The sequence below is a fragment of the Numenius arquata genome, chromosome 3, assembly GCF_964106895.1.
Source record: "Numenius arquata chromosome 3, bNumArq3.hap1.1, whole genome shotgun sequence".
Taxonomy (NCBI): Eukaryota; Metazoa; Chordata; class Aves; order Charadriiformes; family Scolopacidae; genus Numenius; species Numenius arquata.
In genome coordinates this window covers 41,227,216-41,249,767 of record NC_133578.1, presented here as the reverse complement: position 1 = coordinate 41,249,767, position 22,552 = coordinate 41,227,216, and the positions used below count along the sequence as shown (strand labels likewise).

General features: G+C 47.2%; 1 protein-coding gene across 1 annotated transcript in view; it reads right to left on the bottom strand.

The window, feature by feature from the left end:
- Positions 1-1,093: 1,093 nt before the first annotated feature.
- COL6A3 (collagen type VI alpha 3 chain) overlaps positions 1,094-22,552 on the bottom strand; it is a 58,368-nt gene continuing 36,909 nt past the window's right edge. Inside the window, exons 28-43 of the mRNA XM_074145842.1 lie at positions 22,326-22,376; positions 21,781-21,816; positions 21,631-21,693; positions 21,419-21,481; positions 20,725-20,757; positions 20,588-20,624; positions 20,469-20,480; positions 19,810-20,303; positions 18,186-18,285; positions 16,981-17,679; positions 13,995-14,103; positions 12,960-13,240; positions 11,421-11,681; positions 9,360-9,434; positions 2,185-2,355; positions 1,094-1,976 (exon numbers count right to left, since the gene is read on the bottom strand). Of these exons, the coding sequence (XP_074001943.1) occupies positions 1,936-1,976; positions 2,185-2,355; positions 9,360-9,434; positions 11,421-11,681; positions 12,960-13,240; positions 13,995-14,103; positions 16,981-17,679; positions 18,186-18,285; positions 19,810-20,303; positions 20,469-20,480; positions 20,588-20,624; positions 20,725-20,757; positions 21,419-21,481; positions 21,631-21,693; positions 21,781-21,816; positions 22,326-22,376 (2,526 nt within the window). The 3' untranslated portion in view covers positions 1,094-1,935. The remainder of the gene's footprint in view (positions 1,977-2,184; positions 2,356-9,359; positions 9,435-11,420; positions 11,682-12,959; positions 13,241-13,994; positions 14,104-16,980; positions 17,680-18,185; positions 18,286-19,809; positions 20,304-20,468; positions 20,481-20,587; positions 20,625-20,724; positions 20,758-21,418; positions 21,482-21,630; positions 21,694-21,780; positions 21,817-22,325; positions 22,377-22,552) is intronic.

The window sequence follows — 22,552 nt, the reverse complement described above, 5'->3', positions numbered from 1 at the left end:
ACAAGTCAAGGTGAGCCTCTTGGAACCCTGTGGATCATGTGCAGCAATGAACGGGGAACCCGAGGTGTCTTGCCAGCTTTGTTTAGTCTTGTAAATGGTGTTATGGAAGGCAAATCCTGTTTGGAGGGCTGCTTTCAAAGGCACCGTGTACAACATATATGGAGCATCTCGTGTTGTGGTCCTCAAAGACCCACCTGAAGTGCTTCAGAAAGTAGCACCTCAAAGTGTGGGGCAGATGAGGACCAGGTCACCTTCTCCTTGTGACAGTCCCACCCCGACCCATGGAGGAAGACACTGGATAAGCCTTAAATTGTAACCTTGGTCTCCTCTCCAAGATTTAACCAATGCAACCCTGTTCTCCAGAAGTGGGTGAATGCCCTCTCTCCTGCAGACCTGCTCTGGTTTTGACATTCAGCTGCCTCATCCATGGTATGTGCCTGCAAGGCTCACCTCTTCCTTCTGAGCATCTCCACTGGGCCATGGGATGTCTTATCAACCCCTGCCTCCAGACCACAGCTGAGGCTTGGGGAAATTTAGGACTTCTGCCCCACAACCCAGAGCTGCCCCATGCCCTTGGGAGTGTGGGTAGAGTTCATCTGCTTTGTGCTTTTGGAGGGGCATGGAAAAGTCCATTGTTTCTGTGAATTTTAGCTTGCTGGGGTGAGCCCTGACAAGCACAGGAATACCCTGGGGTAAAAATCATCATGGCTATGGGCAGCAAAGGAGACAACTGCAAATAGTCGTGGGGTCATTAAGTCATGCAGTTTGGAAGGGACCTCTGGTCCAACGCCCTGCTCAAAGCAGGGCCAGCTGAGGACAGGTTGCTCACGGCCATATCCTGCTGAGCATAAATTCATCCAGGATGGAGATTTCCCCACCATCTCCTGAGACGTCCCAGTTTCCAGCTTTTTCTAAGCTGGAAAATGCCAGGTTAGCAGCAGCATCTCAGTGATGTCACCCTGAATATCCATACTACGTCCATCCTCCCTTTAAGGGCCACTGGGATTTCCCTCCAAATTAATGGTTTCCAGACTCTGGAAAATCACTCCACTGATGTCGGCCATAGCCATTAAACAGACAAACCCATGAGTTTCTCAAAACCTCCATTAGACTTTATTTAAAAGTTCTTTGTATAGACTTCCTGACACAGAATCCACAATAAAAATAAAATCGCCCTCCCACCTGCCACTCCCCCCTCCCCCAAATTGCTTTGCTTTGTATTTTATAAAACATACAACATCAGAAGAATGCCAGAGGCATCCTACACCACAATTTAAAAATTTGTTAACTGAGGCCTTGGTCCCAGCAGTGCATTTGCCTTTGGAAACCTTGTTTCCTTTTCTTTGCTAGTTTGGTTGGCCGCGTACGTTAAAAAATGCATACAAGAGATCTAGTTGGAAATCTAATACAGCAAAAGGAGAAAAAAAATAAAAATTAAAAAAAAAAAAAAGGAAGAATGAAAAATTGAACCACTTGTTTATCAGAATTAGCTACTCTCTTACGCGAAGGTTTCCCCTGTAAAGTTATGCTCAGTTATGAAAATGATAAAAGCAAGCATGTAACAGTTGCAGTGAAATTATTATGATTTTTTTTTGGTCTCATTTTTATGGTGCCTTAGATTGCAGATTGCCGGAATCATAAAGGAAGGGTAATTTAGAGACACGTTGAGAGACAATAGCAATCTGCAATTAGGTAAATATTTGGTAATGTTGAAGCTATACAATATAACCCAGACACATGTAGCACTCAGTCCACAGTTTAGCACCATATTGATAGGTCATGCAGCAAAACACCTTCTTCAAGGTTTGCTCGGAAGTTAAAAGCATGAAATAGTACAGTGCAAGGTAGTCTATACCCTTAGCTTCTATAGGGGTAAGGTGGCAATGGCTGATGCTCCTGACTGTCTCAGAGGTATGTGTTGACAGGTCGCTGGCTCTATGTTCCTATCGTTGTAACAACGCCAGGATTGATGTTACCTGAAAAGGTTTGATGGAGAAAAAGAAAATAAATTGTTATTCCACGCATGGGAAACTGCGCAGGATATCGAGGGAGGGTAAATGGAGTTCATTGCCAGGATTTTAATGGAGTCCAGAGCACCACAAGCAAGCTCACTACAGCCGTGCACAGGACTGGCAATGCCAGGGACCTGGCTGGCTCCTCTCCAGCCACGCATATGCTGCTTACCAGGGATGCAAACTTTTTCACACTCTTTCTGCGTGTTAAATCTGTTCTCGTTGCCTCCACAGCCGCCGTACCAGAACCGGGCACAGCTTTTGGTCTCGGGGTCGTAGTACCATTTCAGCACAAAGTTCCTGCAGGTCCCCTCGTCTTTTTGCAGCCGGCAGATATCCGTGACTGCGGATAAAAGCAGGAGGAAGAAGAGTCAGCAACAGCACTCCTGGGTAAATACAGCCTTTCTGAATGTATTTGCAGGGCAGAGAAATGCCTGCAAGCAGGGCTGGCATGCAAGCTTAGAAAGGGCAACCACAGCATAGACTTCACACATCTCCTGTGACTAAATCCCATCTCTTAGTTTGCAAAGAGAAGGTCTGTCTTTGGAGGTCACCAGCCCTGATCCAACAAGCCCTCAGCCAGGTTGCTGTCATTCATCCAAGGAGCGATGCTGAGATGAAGGAAGAGTGCTGCATAGCAGCAGTTGTCTGCAAATCCCCTGGATTTGCAGGAAATGAGTTGGCAGGTCTCAGAACGGGGAGTGGACTGGCTGGGCTGCAAGGGAAAATGTATTTGTACCATCATTTTCCCATTAAAAACACTATCTTCCCTTGAAAAGAGAAATTTTCTATATGAAGATGCTCCTGGACCTACCACACACTGCCTGGTGACATTCTGCATCTCTTCTGCATCAAATAACAACATATTTGGATGTGTTACCATGAAATTGCCCAATACACTTTAAAAAATAAAGTAAAAAAAATCTGATCACAAACTGATCATCAAGTCACAAACTACGCATCCCCTGCACACAGGGGATGTGTGCTCAGCACAGCATAATCATCAGCCATCATGGTTTGTCCTGGAAAGCCTTGTTACCATATCGCTGAGTTAAGAAGATCCCAAAAATTTCTGATATCACAGTCATTGCTTCCACTTACCCGCAGCACGGCTTCAAGGTGCTGGTGTCCAGACTTGGGCGTACATAAAAATCATAAGTCATCAGTCAAACGAGTATCAGTAAAACAGCTAGCACCGAAAAATGAATGAGGATGGGGTGGGGAGCCAGATGGGTAAAGCGTGGGGTTCCTCTTACTAGAGGGGTATCTGCAACCCAGAATTTTTTTATTTTTTTTTCCCAATTTAAAAAGTTGGTTTTATTCCAAATACAAAGATAAATCAATATATACAGCGTACATCAGCAATGACTGCTGGGGAAATTCAGGTCTGGAAGTTATCTTCTGACAATCTAGTCTTCGGATCCTGCCTTTTGTAAAACAGGTGCCAGAAATGAAATTACTTAAAGTACTTGCCTGAAAACAGCCTCAAGCCTTCTGTAGCCCCCTTCCAAATCACTCAGGTCCCCCAGAAACAGCTCTTTGCTAACAGTGAAGGTTCCTGAACTGAAGCTCTGATCCTCGGGCAGGATTTTGTGAGATCAAGAGCTCAATGCTGGTAAAAAAATAATTTTATATTCACTTTTCTATAAATCTGCCTGTCCCAAGCAATAAGAAAGAGCAATCAGCCACTAATGGCAAAGGGCTGAGAGATCTTCCCAGCTCTCTGTTCTACTGGAAACAGAGTCCCAACATACCCAGGAATGAATACATAAATGAGTATATAGCTATAGGGTGAATATATAAGAAGGTGCATTTGCCAGCAAGCTTCTCTGGGATCTGGTGAGAGCAATGGCATACTAAACCCCTCTAAAGTTTTGAGGGGAAGAAGGGCGCAGGTTATCCCAACCAGAAAGTAGGTCTGGCAATTGACCCTAGGCAATAAGAAAACCCTGGCAGCAGGTTTACTTTAAAGGAAATTGCAGCTGATGCTGGCAGCTGCCCAGAGCCCAGGAAAGCTGCAGCAAAGGCCGGGATGCTCCTGGAGGAAAATGGAAATGCCCAGACCAATGTCAGGCATGCTTCTGGGCAGACCCTGTCAAACATCTAAACCCTTTCTGCCAGCTCATTTTAAATGCATTTTTCCCTCCGTGCCGTGAGCGATCGAACAGATCGCTGCCAGAACAACACTGTGGTCGAAGGGGTCAAACTCAAGTGGTCCACACTGCAGCCATGATGGCAATTGGGTGGTTTATTTGGACAGTGGGTTTTCTGTTCAGATAGAGGGAGCTGGGACTATGTCCCTCCCAAGTGAGGAGACATCCAAGGAGATGCTCTTGCCCATCGTCCTGTTCTAAATGCAGTGTTTTGAAGCAGGGTTTCTCTTTTAATCTCCATTTTTCCTTGGAATTTGAAATCAACATTGACCTTCCAATTCAGCTTTGTTCTTTGGCTCCTACAGCCCAAAGCTTCCTCATGTATTTGGCAGGCTCTTTGCCTTTTATTATTCAGATTTTTTTTTTTCAAAGTCCATCTCCCTACTTTCCTGCCTTCCAAAAGACTGAAAGCCAGCAGATACGAATACAAGGACCCCAAATCCTCTTCACCCTTTCAGGAATCCAACCAGTAATCAAAACATTCAGCTGATGGAAGGTATAACACAATTTTTCACTGCAGCAGGGGTACAGGCAGCCCAGCTTTTAGCTCTGTTCCTCCCCCTTGAGAGTGGAAGCAGCCTTCAGGATCAGCGGATGCACAGGGAAATTCAGCCACCACTTTAGAGCCAGGTCTGGCTTCGGGAAAGCTGCTGAAAATTCACTTGAATCGTGACCTTCAGTTTTCCTGCCCTAATACTCACACCATGGGGTGATTGTGCCACCATCCAGCTTCAGAGCACCATCAAACACCATCTAGTAACTCCTCCAGCTGAACCACTGGATGGCATTTTAACTAAAACCTCCCCCCTACCAAAAACCCCAAGCCCAAACCACAATAAATGAAACAAAAGCTTATCCAAAAATTACCAAGCTTATCCAGGAATTGATAGAGAGCAAGAACTAGGGAGCTAAAATATGTTTTAGGCTGTGGCTGGCTCTGGCAGGTTCAAAAGATGGGGACAGCCACTCTAAGCCAGATTTTAAATTCATTCCATGGAGAAAATGTACCTGGGCTCCACAGCTGCACTTACGGTTAATTTTGTCATGGTAAATAAATAAATAAATGAATAGATATCAATTTAAAATTTTAACAATTAAAGGTTATCCCAGCATTTAAAAGGCTTCAAATGGGAGGTGGGTCTGGAGCACGTTTTTTGCACCCAGAAAGCCCTGAGGTTGTGGAGACCAACTCATTTCTCAGTCTTGCACCTGGTTCCGGTGCCTGATATGGGCTGAAGCTGAGAGCCCAACTCAACACCCAGCATTTTAAAAGCTGAGCTGCACGTGAACTCCTGTGCCTCTTTTTCCATGGTGGATTCAACCTCTGGTTTTGCAGAAAACGAAAAGCGAATAAAGTGGTGAGTAGAGCGGGAGACCCTGACAGGTCAGGCAGAGACGCAAGCATCCCTCCAGGGCCCCTCCGTTGCTTTTCTTGACTATCTGCCCAGGGCAGAACAGCGCCAAGTTCATGAAATATCACTTTAGCCTGAACGACAGTTGCTGGAAACATCATCAAGGCATGTGACGATGATCAGAAGGGGCTGGTCTATGGGATGAGGCTAGCAGAAACACGTGCCCTCTGGAGAAAAAACACATCAGGAAGGCTTCCCTGCTTTGTGAGGATGAAATCCTGGTCTAGACTGAAGTCACAGGTTTCTGCACAAGCCATACACTGCCTCCTCTGCCTGAAAAGTCCTCAAACGACAACCAATGGATCTTTGTCCATGATGCTCTTTTGCAGCCCAGAAGCACCTTGTAATATCCTTGTGCAAGCAGCTGCCACCCCAGGCATCTCCGTGGCTGGTGGTAGCCTCATCCCTGCTTGCCCGCGTGTTTCTGCAGAGGCACCCACAGCTTGACTCAGGCTGCACCACTGCCACTGACAAAAAATTCCCAAGTCTGATTTAAGGAGCCTAAAATACACCTAAGAAAAATCAAATGGTTGGGAGGGGTCCTCAGTTTGCCTTTTCAAACCCTGTCATGCCCCCACAAGGATTAAAGCCCTGCCATTAGGTACCAGAGCTTGCTTCTCTCCTAGGTTTCCCTCCCATCTCTGCAAAGGGCCCTGAAACACCACTAGAAGGGGGAGGCTGCTATGATAGCAAGGCTTTGCTGGGGTCAAGTTCCCATCCCAACCCCTTGCTGAGCCAACACAGGCAATTGCAAGTCTCTACTTCCTTCCCAGGTCTCAAAGAGGTTTGCAAACACAACCCCTTAATCTTGAGGAGAGAAGGCCGTTGCTCTTCTCCTGCGGGCTCCTCCTTCACCTTCGATTTTTATCTTTTGGTGCAAAAGGAAAACATCTACACGCAAGACCCGAGCCCCGTGGTGTAATTTTCCATCCAGCGTTTTCATTACAAGCAGTGAAACATTTTGATGTAAACGTTCTTTACATCTCAGCGAAGGCACGCTGCTGAGTGGTGGCGTTGGTTAGTCATGCAGTGACAACAGAAACCGCTTTGGGACCATGCCGTGCTCCAGTTCAGCAACCCCACACTTCTCACCGAACCCAGTGTGGGATTTTGCCATATAGGTTTGGTCTGCACTCAGGTCGTGCAAACACAACACGTCCTGGTGTGACAATGTACATGCGAGGTGACTTGCTCATGCAAAACAGATAGTAGAGCATGGTCATGTCAAGGAGCAAATGAAAACCAAGTCTATACTACTGGTGATCTCGTACTGGACAAGCTTGGAGGCATGCTATGAAATGGTCAAGGTGAAATAATGGGTTTGCTTTGGTTTGTGATTTTTATATTTTTTTTTTGACTGTTACCTGACGATAATCTTTTCTCAAGGGGTGGCTGCTGCATGGCTTTCTCGGCTGCTGCTGGAGGAAAAAGTGCGTGGGTTTGGATTTTAAATGATGTTTTCTCTCCGATCCAAACATTATTTGACAATATGATAAAATACAAAAGGATTAATCCCCACGTGGTACTTACATGGTTTTAAGCATTTGCTAAGGCACTCAGCTTCGGCCTCAAATCTATTGGCATTACCACCACAGCCACCATACCAACCCTGGCTGCAGATCTTGTTTTTGTAGTCAAAGAACCACACAATCTGATAGTCCTTGCACTGCATGCCCATGTCAAAGTCCAGCAAGCAAGGGTCTGGCCAATCTGCATGTCAAAAGGTGCAAAGGTTAACTGACTCTGAAAGGGTTAAAAGCTGAAAAAGCAAAGAGATTTAAAAGAAAAGGGAAAAAAAAAAAAAAAAAAAGCCTGGTACAGAGGTGGTGGCATTTCCTTGTCGCGTCATTACTCTTGCTGAATGCAAACCTGCAGCTTGCCTCTCCCCACTCTTGGATTTCTTTGCACACCCAAGCCCCAAGTCCCTGGACCAGGGTGGTGGGAGCCCCTTACTTCCTGCTGGGACATGCAGGATCAGCCCCTCACACAACTCCCCCACCTATTTCCAAAGTTATTTGTCTTGGCAGCAACTTTTAAACCTTAAGTGTGTTTATTTTATCTCTAAAGGCAAGTCACACCTGGTAGATTTTAAGGCTTGATGAGGATTTAAACATACGTTCCTTTCCTGCCCAGAAATGATAATTTAGGTCCAAATCCCAGAGTTTTTATGAGCAAAGACAGGCCATCCGTGCTAGCAGCTGCTTTGCCTATATAAGGAAGGAAGAATTTGGGGCTTCCTCTGATTTACACATGGGTCTCCTGCTGCGCGGAGAAAACGCAGCTAAACTACCTATCCCAAATCCCCTGCCCCGTTTAATGTCTTTAGCCTGTTGAAAAAAACAGATTGGCATCCTCAGGGAACGTTTCCCCCAGATTGCTGCTGCCATAAATCCTCAGGCAGTCACGTTTGCTGCGAGTGGGTCAACAAGAGGAGCTAAGGCTGAGGTCTGCATTGGAGCAGCAGAGCGAGCACACAGCACATCCGTTTCCCTTGGGCAGACCGACCTACCTAAGGCTGCATGCCAGGTGAGGGCTTTGGAGGGGATGCCTGTGCCAGGGAGAAGGACCAAACGAGTGGGAACACCATGTGTGAAGGGTGGGACAATGGGACATGCAGCAAGGCAGAAATGATATGGTCCTGGCCCAGCACCAGCCCTCAGCCCCTCTGCTGCAGCAAGCTCCAGTGGTACCACCAACCAGGCACAAGGTCCATGCTCATCCCTTTCAACGCAAGCAGCCAGACCCCAACAGCAGCTTTGCAACTCTCGCTGCTGCTCAGTGCCTTCAGCCAACATCTCCCCATGCTCTCGAATCTCCTCAGGAAGAAAGTGAGCTATAGAAAAAGCAAAGGCTTAAAAAACCCCAAGAGGGTGAAGATTCAGGGATGAGTTTTGGATGTCAGATCCACAGTCGGTGCCTGCAAGAGGGCTTTATGAAGACTGAGAGCCCTTCCAGACCTGTGGAAGAAGGGTTGCATCCCGGCGCGTAAGGTACAACTGAGTGTAATGGCGCCAATATAATGAACTTGATGTCAACAAAAGCAGTGAGATGACATATTAACAGCTACGGTAATTATGGGTTATTAACACAGGTTAACAGGATTAACAACAGTAGGACTTGACAGCTTGCTCATTTAGCAGTTTACTACATGCCTCACTGGTGGCAGAGAAACAGGGCATGGGCAGATGGGTTAAAACTGGAGGGAGGCTACCAATTAGCCAAATTTGTGCAAATGTCTGACACTAACTCCCTTGCGATCCCTGGCTGTTGGTCAAGCCCTTGTTGAGAGCCAAGTGTTAGACAAAGGACCCGAGACCTATTCTTTGCCCCAAGTGGGGAGCAAGAGTGCAAACAAGCATCGGGTGATGTTCTGCATCCACACCTGCACCTACGCGTGTCAGGGAGGCCATGGGGCACAGCCTGTCCCTGGAGAGTGGTTGGTGCTTAGGCCCTGGCTCATCTCCCATCTTTGCACTGGAAACAGGACCTGGTTTAAGTCCCCCAAGAAGGCAACCACAACTTCAGGGAGCTCTGGATCCATCATGGAGCAGAGACCCCAATGCAGGGCTCAGGTCTGCATGGAGGAGGCTGTCATCTAGCTCATAACCTGCTGGCTCTGCACAGCAAAGGGCTCGCAGATCCTTTGGTCCTAGCAGGGCTATAAGAAAGGCCGGGTTTGGGAGGAGGCAAAGAAGGGAAGACCAGCGCAAACAGTCAGGCTCTTGGTGAGGGTCCTGGCAGAGTCCCCCAACCCAGCACTCCCAACCATCGCCCATACTCACCACTCTCAGGCCCTTCCAGGGGCTCAGTGTTGAGCATCATGTTGGCCAGGGACACCTTGGACTGCGCCGGGATCTCTGGAGGAAAGAAGCAGTGGGGTCAGCCAAGTGGAAGGGGATCTGCAGCAGCATCCTCAGCACAGCCATAAACAAACTCACTGGCCCCAGCTCCAGCACAGGGGACACACACAAGTCAGGTCTGGATCTGTTTACTCCAGCACATAGACTTCAGAAATGTTTATTGGAGGCAGCTGACAGGATGAGTAATCCATGGCCACCCAGCCACACCGGGACGGGTTTGCCTTGCTCTCCCCAGCTGGCAGCTCTGCTGTGCACTCAGGTTCATCCTCTGTGGTGACTGCGGAGGAGCACCCCCAGGGCCCCACACAACTGCTTTGGAGATGACCCCTGCTCACCCCACAGCATACAACTGGGCAGGGGCTCTGGAGGAGCAAATGTGGCCCTTCTGTAGCAAGTTTAGCTTTGCACCTCTAGACTTACAAGATAGCAGAAAAAAAATAATGGCATCCTCCAGGGGAATGAATAGTCCGGAACAGGTTGCCCAGGGAGGTTGTGGATGCCCCATCCCTGGAAGTGTTTAAGGCCAGGCTGGATGGGGCTTTGAGCAACCTGCTCTAGTGGAGGTGTCCCTGCCCATGGCAGGCGGGTTGGAACTCGATGATCTTTAAGGTCCCTTCCAACTCTAACCATTCTATGATTCTATCATGGATCTTCTCTTGCTCCCCTGCAGCCCTCAAGGGTTCTCCATGCATTGCCTGCCTCTCCTTGACCACGTTCCTCCCACTACGGCCCTCTGAGAACTATATTGTTGAGGACTGTCACTGGGGGAAGAAAGCCTTTGTGATGGAAAGGAGAACATGGTTCATATTGCATCGTGCCCTGCATGACTCCACCATACTGCATTAAACCCCTTTCCCAGGGCACCTGTGGCTCACTTTCTGTGGGGCTGGAGGGCAGAAAGAGGCTGTAGCCACATGAAGGGTTGGATTTGCTTTTCTCTGGAGGATATGGGTGTGGGTAAGGGGGACAGTCCTACCCAGTGTCCAGGTCACATCTTGGGGTCGCAGGTAATATCACTGTTGCCTGCCCAATTTGTTCCCATTTGACATTTACTCTATGGGAAATGCAGCTTCCCTGGGCATCAAGAGCTCAAAGTAAGCAACGTGAAAATGTTACTTCTACACATTGATGTCTTTTCTCAACATTTTTGTGGGCACATTTATTGCTCGCGAAGGTAAGAGACTTCAGACCTGATCCAAACCCACTGATGCCAGTGGAAAGGCTCTCTATGGGCACTGAAATTGGCTCTGGAGTGGCAGAACGAGCCAGATGCAACACTGGGCAGGACCAGCGCAAACTTCTCCAAACCACCTCTACGCCAAATTATATTAAAAAAAAAAAAATTCACTGTGTCTTACATAGCAGCTTTTGGCCATGCCAAAGGGTTTGATGAGGTTTACATGTGGTCTGTACACATGGAGCTTGGATCCTCAAAAGACTAAACCCTCTGTTTAATCTCTTTGTTATGTATTTTTGGGGGAATAACATAGTATGTGCAGCAGATAGGCGGCTATGGAAATAGCAATTGGAGAAACAGCTTTTCTTGCTTATTTTGCAATCAGGCTGGACTGAATTTACCCTGTGTTAAACCAGTTTGACTCTTATTAATTACAGCAATGCCAGCTGGACCCCACCAAGACCCATTCAAAGCCTCCTGCATGCACAATAAGACTAAGCCCCAACTCTGGGACTGGCTTTAATTTTCCCACAATCTGTGTCGATTTAACACCACTAAAGTGTTAACTTGCATTTGCCAAAGAAACACATTTGCAGCGTTTCATAACTGGGTCCTGCTGCTGGTCTGGAGGATGCCAGACACGCAGTGACACAACTGAGCATTTTGCCAGGGCCCCCATTGCCAGGGCTGAGATTGTTGGTATCAACTGATTCCTCATCCTTTACTTTTTTTTTTTCCCCCTCCATTTTTCACGTCCATTTTATGAAAAAATAAATGTTTGTGTGTCTTCCTCAAGGGGTACTTACTTGTGCTGAATGTCCCTGTGTAGGTCACTTTGGGCTGGGATTTGTGGTAGCCAGTAATGACGACAAGGTATTTCTGTCCGCTTCTAAGTCCTTGGATGACGTGCTCAGTGCCTGTCAGGTTTTGCTTCTGCACAAGAGAGTGGTCATGTGCTAAGGTGACAGTGATATCAAACATGTAGGCGTTGTGTGGCTCGGGGCTGGCCCAGCGCAGCCTGGCACCGCTCTCGGTGACATCTGTGATTTGGATATCGTGGGTCTTTGCTGCAATGCAAAATCAGAAGAAACGCTAAGCAAGGACTTGAAGGGGAAAGGTCTCCAGGGAAAAGTGTCTCAGTGCTGCAGGATCTCCTTCCCAGTCCACAGCAAATAAATTTGTCTGCAGCCGGTTATGGCGTGGGCAAACTGTCTGTGACTTTGCTGTCTCAGCTGACCAACCCAGCACACTTCAGGGAGGCTTTTTTTTTTTTCCCAGCCTAGATGATTGACCAAGTCATTTATTTATTTTCTAATAATCTGCTGCAACCTAACAATTCAAAGCCTTTTTTTTTTTTTTTTTTTTTTTTTTACGAGATTTACACAACTTGAAACTTGATTCTCAGCAAAACTTTCCCAACAATTGTAAGCGTGTCCAGTCAGACCCTTCTCTAGGGTGCAAGGGATTCACCGACCTGCTGATCTTCAAGCAAAGCCTGCTTAAGATCAAACATAATCTTAAGACAGGTCAAAGAAGCAATTAGGGAAAGGTTTTCCTGCTATGGCAGAGTATTGAATGAGACCTTTATAAACATTTCTTGGAAGCGGCAGTGGAGCAAGAAACACCCAGAAACGCTTGTTCCCCTCAAGCTGATGAAAGCATTAAACTTGCAAAAGCTGATTGCTTTTATTTATTGCTTTTTATTTAATATTTACACAGGGACATGCATTCATTGGCTGGTTAAGCATCCCTGTGCTTTGACACGTATTCTTTGTTACTTGTTCAGGTAGTGCAGAGCTGCCTGCGCTCCCTTAGAAAAACACAAGAAACCTTTTTTTTTTCCCCAGAAAACTCCCATAGATGAACTGTGCTGACATGAAAGCTTTAGCATTCCCAAATAGGTCTCCACACTGATTCAGTGATGAACTGAACTATTTTTATTAGCTGCCAGAGAATTCAAACAATGCCATTGTATGAATCACCATAAATAGCAAAACTTAGCCAAGGGGTAATGCTACAAGGAAAACATAGAAAGCAAATGGGCCACACTAGAAAGAGAAATGGCAGCAGATGATGAATTGACCCATGTTTAGATGTCCTGCTTGTGTTTTGCCTAGAGGCAGCCTGCGCCCTGCTTGGTTTTGCACAGAATTCTCAACACAGTTTGTCAAAGCCCAGTGCAGATTTCCAGTTTTGCACCTAAATACTCGTTTCTTCAAGCGTGAAATTTGGACTCTTAGTGACATTTCCCATAGGAATAATCCTCTCAGGGAGGAAGACAAGCCACAACCCACTGTGGTACAAGGTGAGAGGCAGGGCTCGCGTGGGGAGAGCCTTTCACGTACCGCCTTGTCTTCTCCTGCCACCTGCCACAGCGGCTGTGGTGCTCACGGTGGTGCGGCCGGTGGCTTTGGTGTGGGTGGTGGTGCTTGCTGCATTCTGCGTGCTGGTGTTCACCTGGACCATGGTGCTGGCTGTGGTCTGGTCGGTGGCTCTGGTCTGGGCCGTGGTGCTGGCAGTGGTGGTTCTGGCACGGGCACTGGTACTCGCAACAGGCTTGATGCTCGCACTGACTGTGGTGCTGGGACTGAGGGTCCGGCTTATGGTCGCGTTGGGTGCCACATACCTGTCAAAGCAAAAGCATCTGATATAGCTTCCCCCCATATCAGCAGAATTTTGGAACTTTTGGAGAACTTTGGAGAAACCATTGGCAAGAATTCCCCTGAGGTCAATAGCCTTTGTCAGCTTTCAATATGCCCACAGCCAAGCAGGGAAAAGTGCTTCAGAGGACTTACTTGGGGCACAAGCCTATCTATACACCAACTTGACACACGTAAGCGTGAATTCAGTAAACAGAACTGTAGCCTGCCTGATCTCAAGAAGCTCGACCCTCTAAAGCCAGGACAGTTCTGTGCCGGCGATGAGCGAGTCGTGGTCACACAAGCCTTCACTTCTGTTCAGAAAACATTAGGATATATTCTACAATGGGTCCTGAATATTAGATAGTCCAGGGCAGCCCAGCCTCTGAAAATAGTTTTTTGAATGGAAAATCCCAAATTAATAGCAGTTTCTTGAATTCCTGATCTGCATGACAGTAGCATGTGCCTCCTTCATATCGTTTATACAGAGACGAATGTGAAGTTTAACACAAATTTTAAATTACATGTGTATTTGTCTACCCTTCTCTGTTAGACTTGTTGCTCTTTTGCCACCGCACTAAAGGAACTCATAACATGCTGATAATCCTGACTGTTATCATTGAAGTTGCTTTTTCTTGGGGTTTTTTTTTTTTTTCCCAAACAGGGACTTGGAAATGAATGCTTCTCCCCCAGACAGTCTGTTAATAAAGCTCATTCTCTTGCAGACAAGCCACTACTTACACTGCTTTGTGCCCGGTGTGCCCGGGGCTCTGGCTCTTGGCTTGTTGATCACTCTGGAACCACTCACACTCTTTCCTTATCTCTGGAGACAGGTGGAAAGCAAAGTCGCCTAGAGACAGAGAAAGCGTGGCATTAAACATTGGTATTAAGGCTGGTGGTTACCTACGAAAGACACATTACATACATACATTTCTTCTTGATTAAAAACCCCTCTTCTCTTCTTGCTTGCTCTGACAAAAGTTATGGAATATCTCTTGACTTTTGGTGTGGTTACTGGAGCATCCTGGGCTGGGAGGTTTGTTATTACAATTTACAAACATGAGAGCAGTAACTACAGGATACCAGAGGGCTATATGTCTTAGTCTGTCACATGTCACAGCAGGATGAAGCCCCTGTAATCCAAAGGGAGGTGGTGAGGTCCCTGCTCCAACACCTGGATATAAACAAGTCTATGGGACCAGATGGGATCCCCCCCGAGGGTACTGAGGGAGCTGGTGAAAGTGCTCACTGAGCCACTTTCCATCATTTACCAGCAGTCCTGGCAAACTGGGGAGGTCCCAGATGACTGGCACCTAGCAAACGTGACGTCCATCCACAAGAAGGGTCAGAAGGATGATCCAGGGAACTACAGGCCTGTCAGTCTGAGCTTGGTGCCTGGGAAGGTCATGGAACAGACCATCCTGAGTGCCATTGTGCCGGAGCATGAAGGACACCCAGGTGATCAGGCCCAGCCAAGCACGGGTTCATGAGGGGCACGTCCTGCTTGACAAACCTGATCTCCTTCTGTGACAAAGTGACCCGCTTGGTGGATGAGGGAAAGGCTATGGATGTTGTTTACCTGGACTTTAGTAAGGCCTTTGATACAGTCTCCCACAGTATCCTCCTGGAGAAACTGGCTGCCCATGGCTTGGATGGGAGGACTCTCTGCTGGGTTAAAAACTGGCTGGAAGGCCAGGCCCAGAGAGTGGTGGTGAATGGAGTTAAATCCAGTTGGCGGCTGGTCACGAGTGGTGTCCCCCGGGGCTCAGTATTTGGGCCAGTTCTTTTTAAACTCTTTATCAATGATCTGGATGAGGGCATCAAGTGCACCCTCAGTATTTTCACAGATGACACCAAGTTGGGTGGGAATGTCGACCTGCTTGAGGGTAGAAAGGCTTTGCAGAGGGATCTGGACAGGTTGGATGGATGGGCTGAGACCAACAGCATGAGGTTCAACAAGGCCCAGTGCCCTTGGGTCACAGCAACCCCCTGCAGCGCTACAGGCTTGGGGCAGAGTGGCTGGAGCTGCCCGGCAGAAAAGGACCTGGGGGTGTTGGTCGACTGTGGGCTGAACATGAGCCAGCAGTGTGCCCTGGGTGGCCAAGAAGGCCAACAGCATCCTGGCCTATGTCAGGAATAGCATGGGGAGTAGGACTCGAGAGGTGATCATCCCCCTGTACCGGGCACTGGTGAGGCCCCACCTCAAGGGCTGTGTCCAGTTTTGGGCCCCTCACTACAAGAAAGACATTGAGGTGCTGGAGCGGGTTCAGAGAAGGGCAAAGAAGCTGGTGCAGGGTCTGGAGAGTAAGTCTTATGGGGAAAGGCTGAGGGAGCTGGGGGTGTTCAGCCTGGAGAAAAGGAGGCTGAGGCTAGACCTTCTCGCTCTCTACAGATGAAAGGAGGGTGTAGAGAGATGGGGGTTGGTCTCTTCTCCCAAGGAACAAGCGATAGGACAAGAGGAAATCGCCTCAAGTTGTGCCAGGGGAGGTTCAGATTGGATATTAGGAAAAATTTTTACACTGAAAGGGTTATTAAGCCTTGGGATGGGCTGCCCAGGGAAGTGGTTGAGGCACCATCCCTGGAGTTATTCAAAAGATGAGTTGACATAGCGCTTAGTGACGTGGTTTGGTGATGTGGGGGGGTTGTTTTGTTTTGATTATCAGAGTTAGGTTGATGGTTGGATTAGATGATCTAAAAGGTCCCTTCCAACCTAGACAATTCTATGAGTCTATGTAAACAGCTTGCTTATAACAAGGCACTTCCAACCACACAGTTAATATTTTTTCAAGAGTTAGAAGTTTCCAGGACCCCCTGTAAGTGGTAAATGGAAAAAGCAAACTGAGAAAACCTAAACATTGATTTCCAGGGAAAGATATGCTCATGTCTGCTTCCTATTTAGTGCAACACATTCCTGAAACACTGGTTTATTAGCCCAGTACACTGATTTTTCAGGACTTTTTTGATAAAACTAGCTTTCCTAGAAAAGGCCTATTTCTTGTCCTTGCTGGCCAGGTCTGTTTAGGATATCTGGCAGCTGGCTTTAGCTGGAGATCCAGCCTGGGGTCTTAGCTAAGCTGAGATGGAAATTTTCAAGGCACAATCTGCACATCCCAAACACAGCAGCATTATTTATCCCTGAATAAAGAATCCTGTTCATCTGGTTCTTAAATCTGCATAGAGCAGCTCCAGATCTCAGACTGAGCCATCCAAACGCCTGCTAGACATGATTATGCTGAAGTTAGGAAGAAAGGTTTGCTGGATGTTCACGGAGCTTAGGGGGAGTGCTAACAGGCTGCTGGGCTGCAGAGGGCCAAGAGCCCCAGCAGGACCAGACCCTATGGGACATGTTACAAATGTGACCGGCGAGCCACGCAGGATTAGGTCAGATCCCATAGATGGGATCCCATGGAGACCAAGTCAAACCAGACAGAAGTATAGACTCTACTTGGAAGACTAACAGACTGCATGGGATGGGCTGGGGAGGCCAAAGTGAACAAAAACCAGACATATTCAACTAGGCTGACCTATGGCCAGCAACAAAACAGATCAAACAGAACAGAACATATAAAAAGAGACTAATGTTTCAGTGGGCCCTGCTGCCCAAGGAGGTGGTCAGTCTAGAGCCCACCCAAACAACGGGCAGGTAGACCAAACCTGGGAGATTAACCCCTCTGAGGTCACACTATGCCCCTTCCATAGTACTTTAGCTGCAGGGTGTTTTACTTACTTCTAATAAAAGATGGCAGCAGTCTCCCAAAGCGTAGCAAGGGCTCTTCATGAAGCTCTCCTGGTTTATCGACCAATTTGAAGAACACATCATTTGGCTCACTAGCTAGGTTATAGATATTCTTGGCATTCACCTTCCTGCCAATGCCCAGGACAACAAAGAAGTACCCTTTGCACTTTGCATCGATAACAACCTTCTGCAGGTATGCAAGTTCTTGTTTATTCACTTTTCCAGTCAACATCAGAACTATGACTTTTAAGTCCCGAGGATTTGGTGCACTTTCAAAAATATGAGCCATTGTGTGTTCAATTGCACTTCCCATAGCTCTTGTGCCATGGAGCTGGGTCATTTGGTTGTGAAGGTAATTAATGATCTTCTCTTTGGATCCATAATCAGTTAGTGAAAACTCAGTTTTTACTGGTGGGAAGCTTGAGTTGGTTTCATATTCATAAGGAGCTTGCTGGAGAACTGCCACTCTTGCATGGTGCTGAGATACTTTTGGCTCAGAGCTGATTTCCAGGTTACTTACAAGGTGGGAAATGTACTTCTTCATCTCGTTGAACTGCAGAGGGGTGGTGGACTCTGAGCTATCCATGATGAAGGCGATGTCAGTGTCTACATCTGTTGGGGCTGCCCTTCTGTCTCTGAATACAGGTCTCTGACTACCAAAACCACAGATGGGATCAGGGTCACACACATCTGGGGAAAAAATACATTAGGTTTCACCTAGAGGAACTGAGGATGACCCTCCCTTGTCACTGTAAAAATCTCTCGTGTCATATGAAATACTGCTATCATTGAACATTCACTGGTCCATTACTTGATACCAAAGTAATTTCATCCCAAACTCACATTTAGTTATGCATGTAGTATTTTTACACAGTCCTTTGTCCAAAGGGTTCCCTCAAGCACTCTGTCATAAATGGCAGAAAGCCATATTTTAGAGCACTTAGCTGTTTGGGCTGTAAAAATGGGAACTGGCCAAAAAGGGAGCTTCTAGTTGCAAAGTGGAGAACGCCCATGCTAAACAGCAAGTCTCATTCACAATGCCAGTGTTATCTGCTCAGCCTAAGAATATGAATCCCTTATCTTCAGCAGCAAAAGGGCTGACTCCCAACTGGGCTTCCCTTCTGCACCACTGACAACCAACTGCTGCATGACCAGAAGGATTTGGCATTGTCTAGAGGAGAAATTGGATGCTTTACCCAGACAAATGTGACAAGTCAAAAGCCTCCGGATAGTTTCATTCAGCTGACCACCACCGGTTGGAAGAACAATTGCATGTCCAACTGCTGTGTTGTTGATCTGGGGCGATGGAAACAGAAAAATATGGTGTTAGTAATGCTGCCTTCTGTTATTTTCAGCTCAAAGTAGGGGAGGACAATCCACAACTCTAAGGGATTCTCTACTCAGCACACTGCTTTTGGTGGATCCCATTTGGAGGAGTCTAACGCCCCTGACAACAGTTAGTGGGACTAGTTTAGAGACAAAGTCCAAGAAAAGGGTGAAGCACTTGAACAAGTGCTCAGTGTACTCATCTGGGGTTTTTTGTTGCTTTAAATCTCTGTACTTCTCTCCCTGCCAACGGTGTTTCTTACTGAGTGCACCCTCAGGAAGTTTGCAGACAACACCAAACTGAGTGGTTCAGATGACACACCTGAGGGATGGGATGCCATCCAGAGGGACTTGGACAAGCTCGAGAAGTGGAACCATGTGAACCTCATGAGGTTCAAAACAAGGCCAAGTGCAGGGTCCTGCATGTGAGTCAGGGCAACCCACTGTTGGGGGGGATTTGAGAGCGGGCTGGGGGACTGGGAGCAGCCCTGCCAAGAAGGACTTCGGGGTACTGGTGAATGAAAAGCTGGACATGAGCTGACAATGAGCCCAGAAAGCCAACTGTGTCCTGGGCTGCATCAAAAGAAGCATGGCCAGCAGGTTGAGGGTGGTGATTCTGCCCCTCTACTCTGCTCTGGTGAGACCCCACCCGGCGTACTGCATCCAGCCCTGGAGCCCTCAGCACAGGTAAGACATGGACCTGTTGGAGTGGGTCCAGAGGAGGGCCGTGAAGATGATCAGAGGGCTGGAACACCTCTCCTATGAGGACAGGCTCAGATAGTAGGGGTTGTTCAGCCTGGAGATGAGAAGGCTTTGGGGACACCTTATTGCGGCCTTTCAGCACTTAAACGGGGGTTATAAGAAAGATGGGGACAAACTTTTTAGCAGGACCTGTTGTGATAGGACAACGGGTAACGGCTTTAAACTAAAAGAATGAAGATTTAGACTTGATGTAAGGAAGAAATTTTTTTGCAATGAGGGTGGTGAAACACTGGAACAAATTGCCCAGAGAGGTAGTAGATGCCCCATCCCTGGAAACATTCAATGTCAGGTTGGATGGGGCTCTGAGCAACCTGATCAAGTTGAAAATATCCCTGTTTATTGCAGCGGGGTTGGACTAGATGACCTTTAAAGATCCCTTCCAACCCAAACTATTCTACGATGTTACTTTCCCATCCTTTACCTTTCTGTCTCAATTCAGACCTTCCTTGCTATGGGGACCATCTTTTCTTCTGTTTCATACCACACCTGGCACCTTGGGGCCATGTTCTGGGAAACAAATGACTCATCATAACCCCACTAGCATTTCACAGCATGTTGAAACGATGTTTTGGATTTCTCTCTTAATAGACATGCTGGATGAGTTTGGCCAGCAAAGATTTCTCAGCACTAAGCGCTTGCAAGGTCTGTGGAAGGCAACCACCACCTATAAGAGCCAACACCACCAATCCCCCAGAAAACTAGACTAGGAAAAAAAGGGTGAATGACCCAAACCTCCAGAGCTCTGGTGAGAACTGCATCCTGCCTGCTGGTGAGGAACACGGGCATGACCCCAGCATCGTAGAGTTTCAGCACAGCGTCGTTGAGCTGTGGGGAAGCTCTTGTGTCCCCATTGCTGAAAAAGACAGCCACCTTCCTCATAAGGAAGCCACTTCGAGCACGCTTGAAGGTATTCCTGGCCACAAAGGACATGGCGGTCTCCAGGCTGCGTGGCTTCGTAGTCAGGGTTGCCTGGAAGTTTTGGATCTGCTGGAGGAGGCTCGATTTCTTCCTGGCATCAGCAAAGCGGATCTCTGTGGTGACCTCGTTGTTGTAGGTGACCAGAGCCACCCGGGCACCCCGAGGACAGTTGCTTTCAGCGATGGTTAAGTTGTTGACCACTCTGAGCACGGTTTGCTTCATCCTGTTGAAAACTTCCCTCACAACACCAGAGGAGGTGTCGATAGCGAAGGCCAGCTCAGTGGGGAAGACTGGGCACTCCTTGGGACCTGCCAGAAACATGCATTGGGAACAAAGAGTGCCACAAATAGTTGTCAGGGTGCAAGGACCCTGATTTACTCAGCAGGAGTAAATCATTCATACCGCATATGTGGGGAGAGAAACAATTTTGGCACATGGTCACACTGGGGTTTAAAGGACTGAAGGTGACTTACCATAGCAGCAAGCTGTGGAAAAGAGGAAAAAACAGAGCAGATTGGTCAGTGCCATTTGTGTAACATGACAGGCATACAAGGGTAGTGATGGGGAACTAGCAAAGCACTGATGTACTCACGGCATTTGTCTTTGATGTTCCGCACAAGTGCACATTGCTTTAGAAAATAAGATGAGAGAGAAAGGGGAAAAAAGTTATATATGAGGCAGTCAAGAAAGGAGTATTTCAAAACAAGAGAGAAATGGTGCCACACTTACATCCCTGGATTCTCCTTTGTCACCTTTAAGTCCCTGTTTAAAAATAAAATTGATGAGTGTGATGTTTATTTTCAGGGTGCCCCATGAACCCAGTTGGAATAACTATTTAAACACAAAGCCTTCCCCTTAGCAGAAGCTAAACCTGCCAGTTTTCAGTGGCATTTCCAACAACAGGGGGAAATGTTTTTCCCTGTGAGGAGTGAACGTAGCCGAGACCAAACCCAAAAGGGACATTTATGATGATCTAGGTTCATGTGCAGAGCAAGCCAAGTCACCTTGGCCTTCCTAGGGTGTTATGTGCCAGTCAGATTTGGTCATGGAGCACATCCTGTGTGGAGTGATAAATGATAAAGAGCTGAGAACTTCCCAGAAGGAGCTTTAAGTGGCATGCTGCCATGGGGAAGTCCTAGTGTCTGAAAAGAGCCCATCTCTTGATTTTTTCCTTCTGCTGTCCGTTGCAGTTTGAGCATGGATGAATATTTATCAATGATAAACAGCTAGTTAGGAATTTACAGAGACACATCCAAAACAAATAAAGAGGAATTCACCCAACCTGAAATTAGCAGGAGATGGAGGTGGGCATATCTTTCAACCCCTGGCAACAATAGAGACCACCACATTTCTCAGAGGGCCACTCAGAAGTCTCTCTGGGGAGGAAGCCAGAGGTTGCATCAGCGATGCAATGAACACTTACAGCTGGTCCAGGATATCCAACCTCTCCTTTCTGACCAGGTGTCCCAGGATCTCCTGCATTTCCCTAGAGAGAGCAAGAGCAAAAAAAATCCTCTCCATGAACACCTGCAAGAGGACTCCCAGGAGCATGGGTCAACTCTTAGGGGGAAAAGATGCACACTTCTTTCAGGCCATTCATGCAGAGGAGAAAAATTGTGTCACAGTCCAACTTACTCTGCGGCCTCTGTTTCCTTTAGGGCCGGGGCCTCCAACACCACCGCGGTCACCAGGTCCACCCTAGTTAGGGAAAAACCACAAAAACTAGCTCAGGACCAAGCTACATTGCTTGGAAAATGAATGCATAGGTCACGGGCTGCACTGTACCTTAGGCCCTGCGTAGCCAATGAAGCCACGTTCTCCCTGAAACAACATAAGGGTTTATGTGAATATAGGGTTTTAGAAAATGAATTTGATTCTGCAGGCAGATCTGTAACAGCTGAAGGAATTAAATGGAGGAAAAAGAGAGTGAGACTGTAAATTCACTGTGCAATTTTGTTCCTCATATGAATAAAAAAAAGGTAACAGATAGTCTTTTTAAGGTCTGATTGCTCCTCTAAGGCTAAGTTCAACTGTAGAGGAACTATCAGAGATGCTGCCATATTGTTTTCAAAGTCCCACAGACATTCATGGGGCTTTCTGGCTAGAAGGTACAAAAAGATTGTATTTACATAGGCAAAACCAAGACAAAGACAGAGGGGAAAGGTTTGAAGAGTTTTGCTTGTTTTTCTCGCCAGGGTACACACAGGGCTGATTTTTATCCCTGTATGTGTCTGACTTCAGCTAGGCTCTGTCCTTGCCCATCTACACTGGCTACTTCCTTATCCTTGGCGAGTCATCTTGGTAGATGGGCGTGCTGAGCATACACCTACCTTTCTGCCTTTAGGACCTGGGCCACCAATTCCATCTCGTCCATCATCACCCTAAAATTGGAAAGTCAAAGTCATTAATATGCAGTCATACGTGAATAGCTTAAACCTCAGGCATCCAGCAGCATCAATAAAAAGAACCCACTGATACCACAGGCCTTTGAGAAGTCCTCCTATAGATGAAATTATTGCAAGAAAAAAAAGGCACAAAAGGTGCCAAAACTACAAAT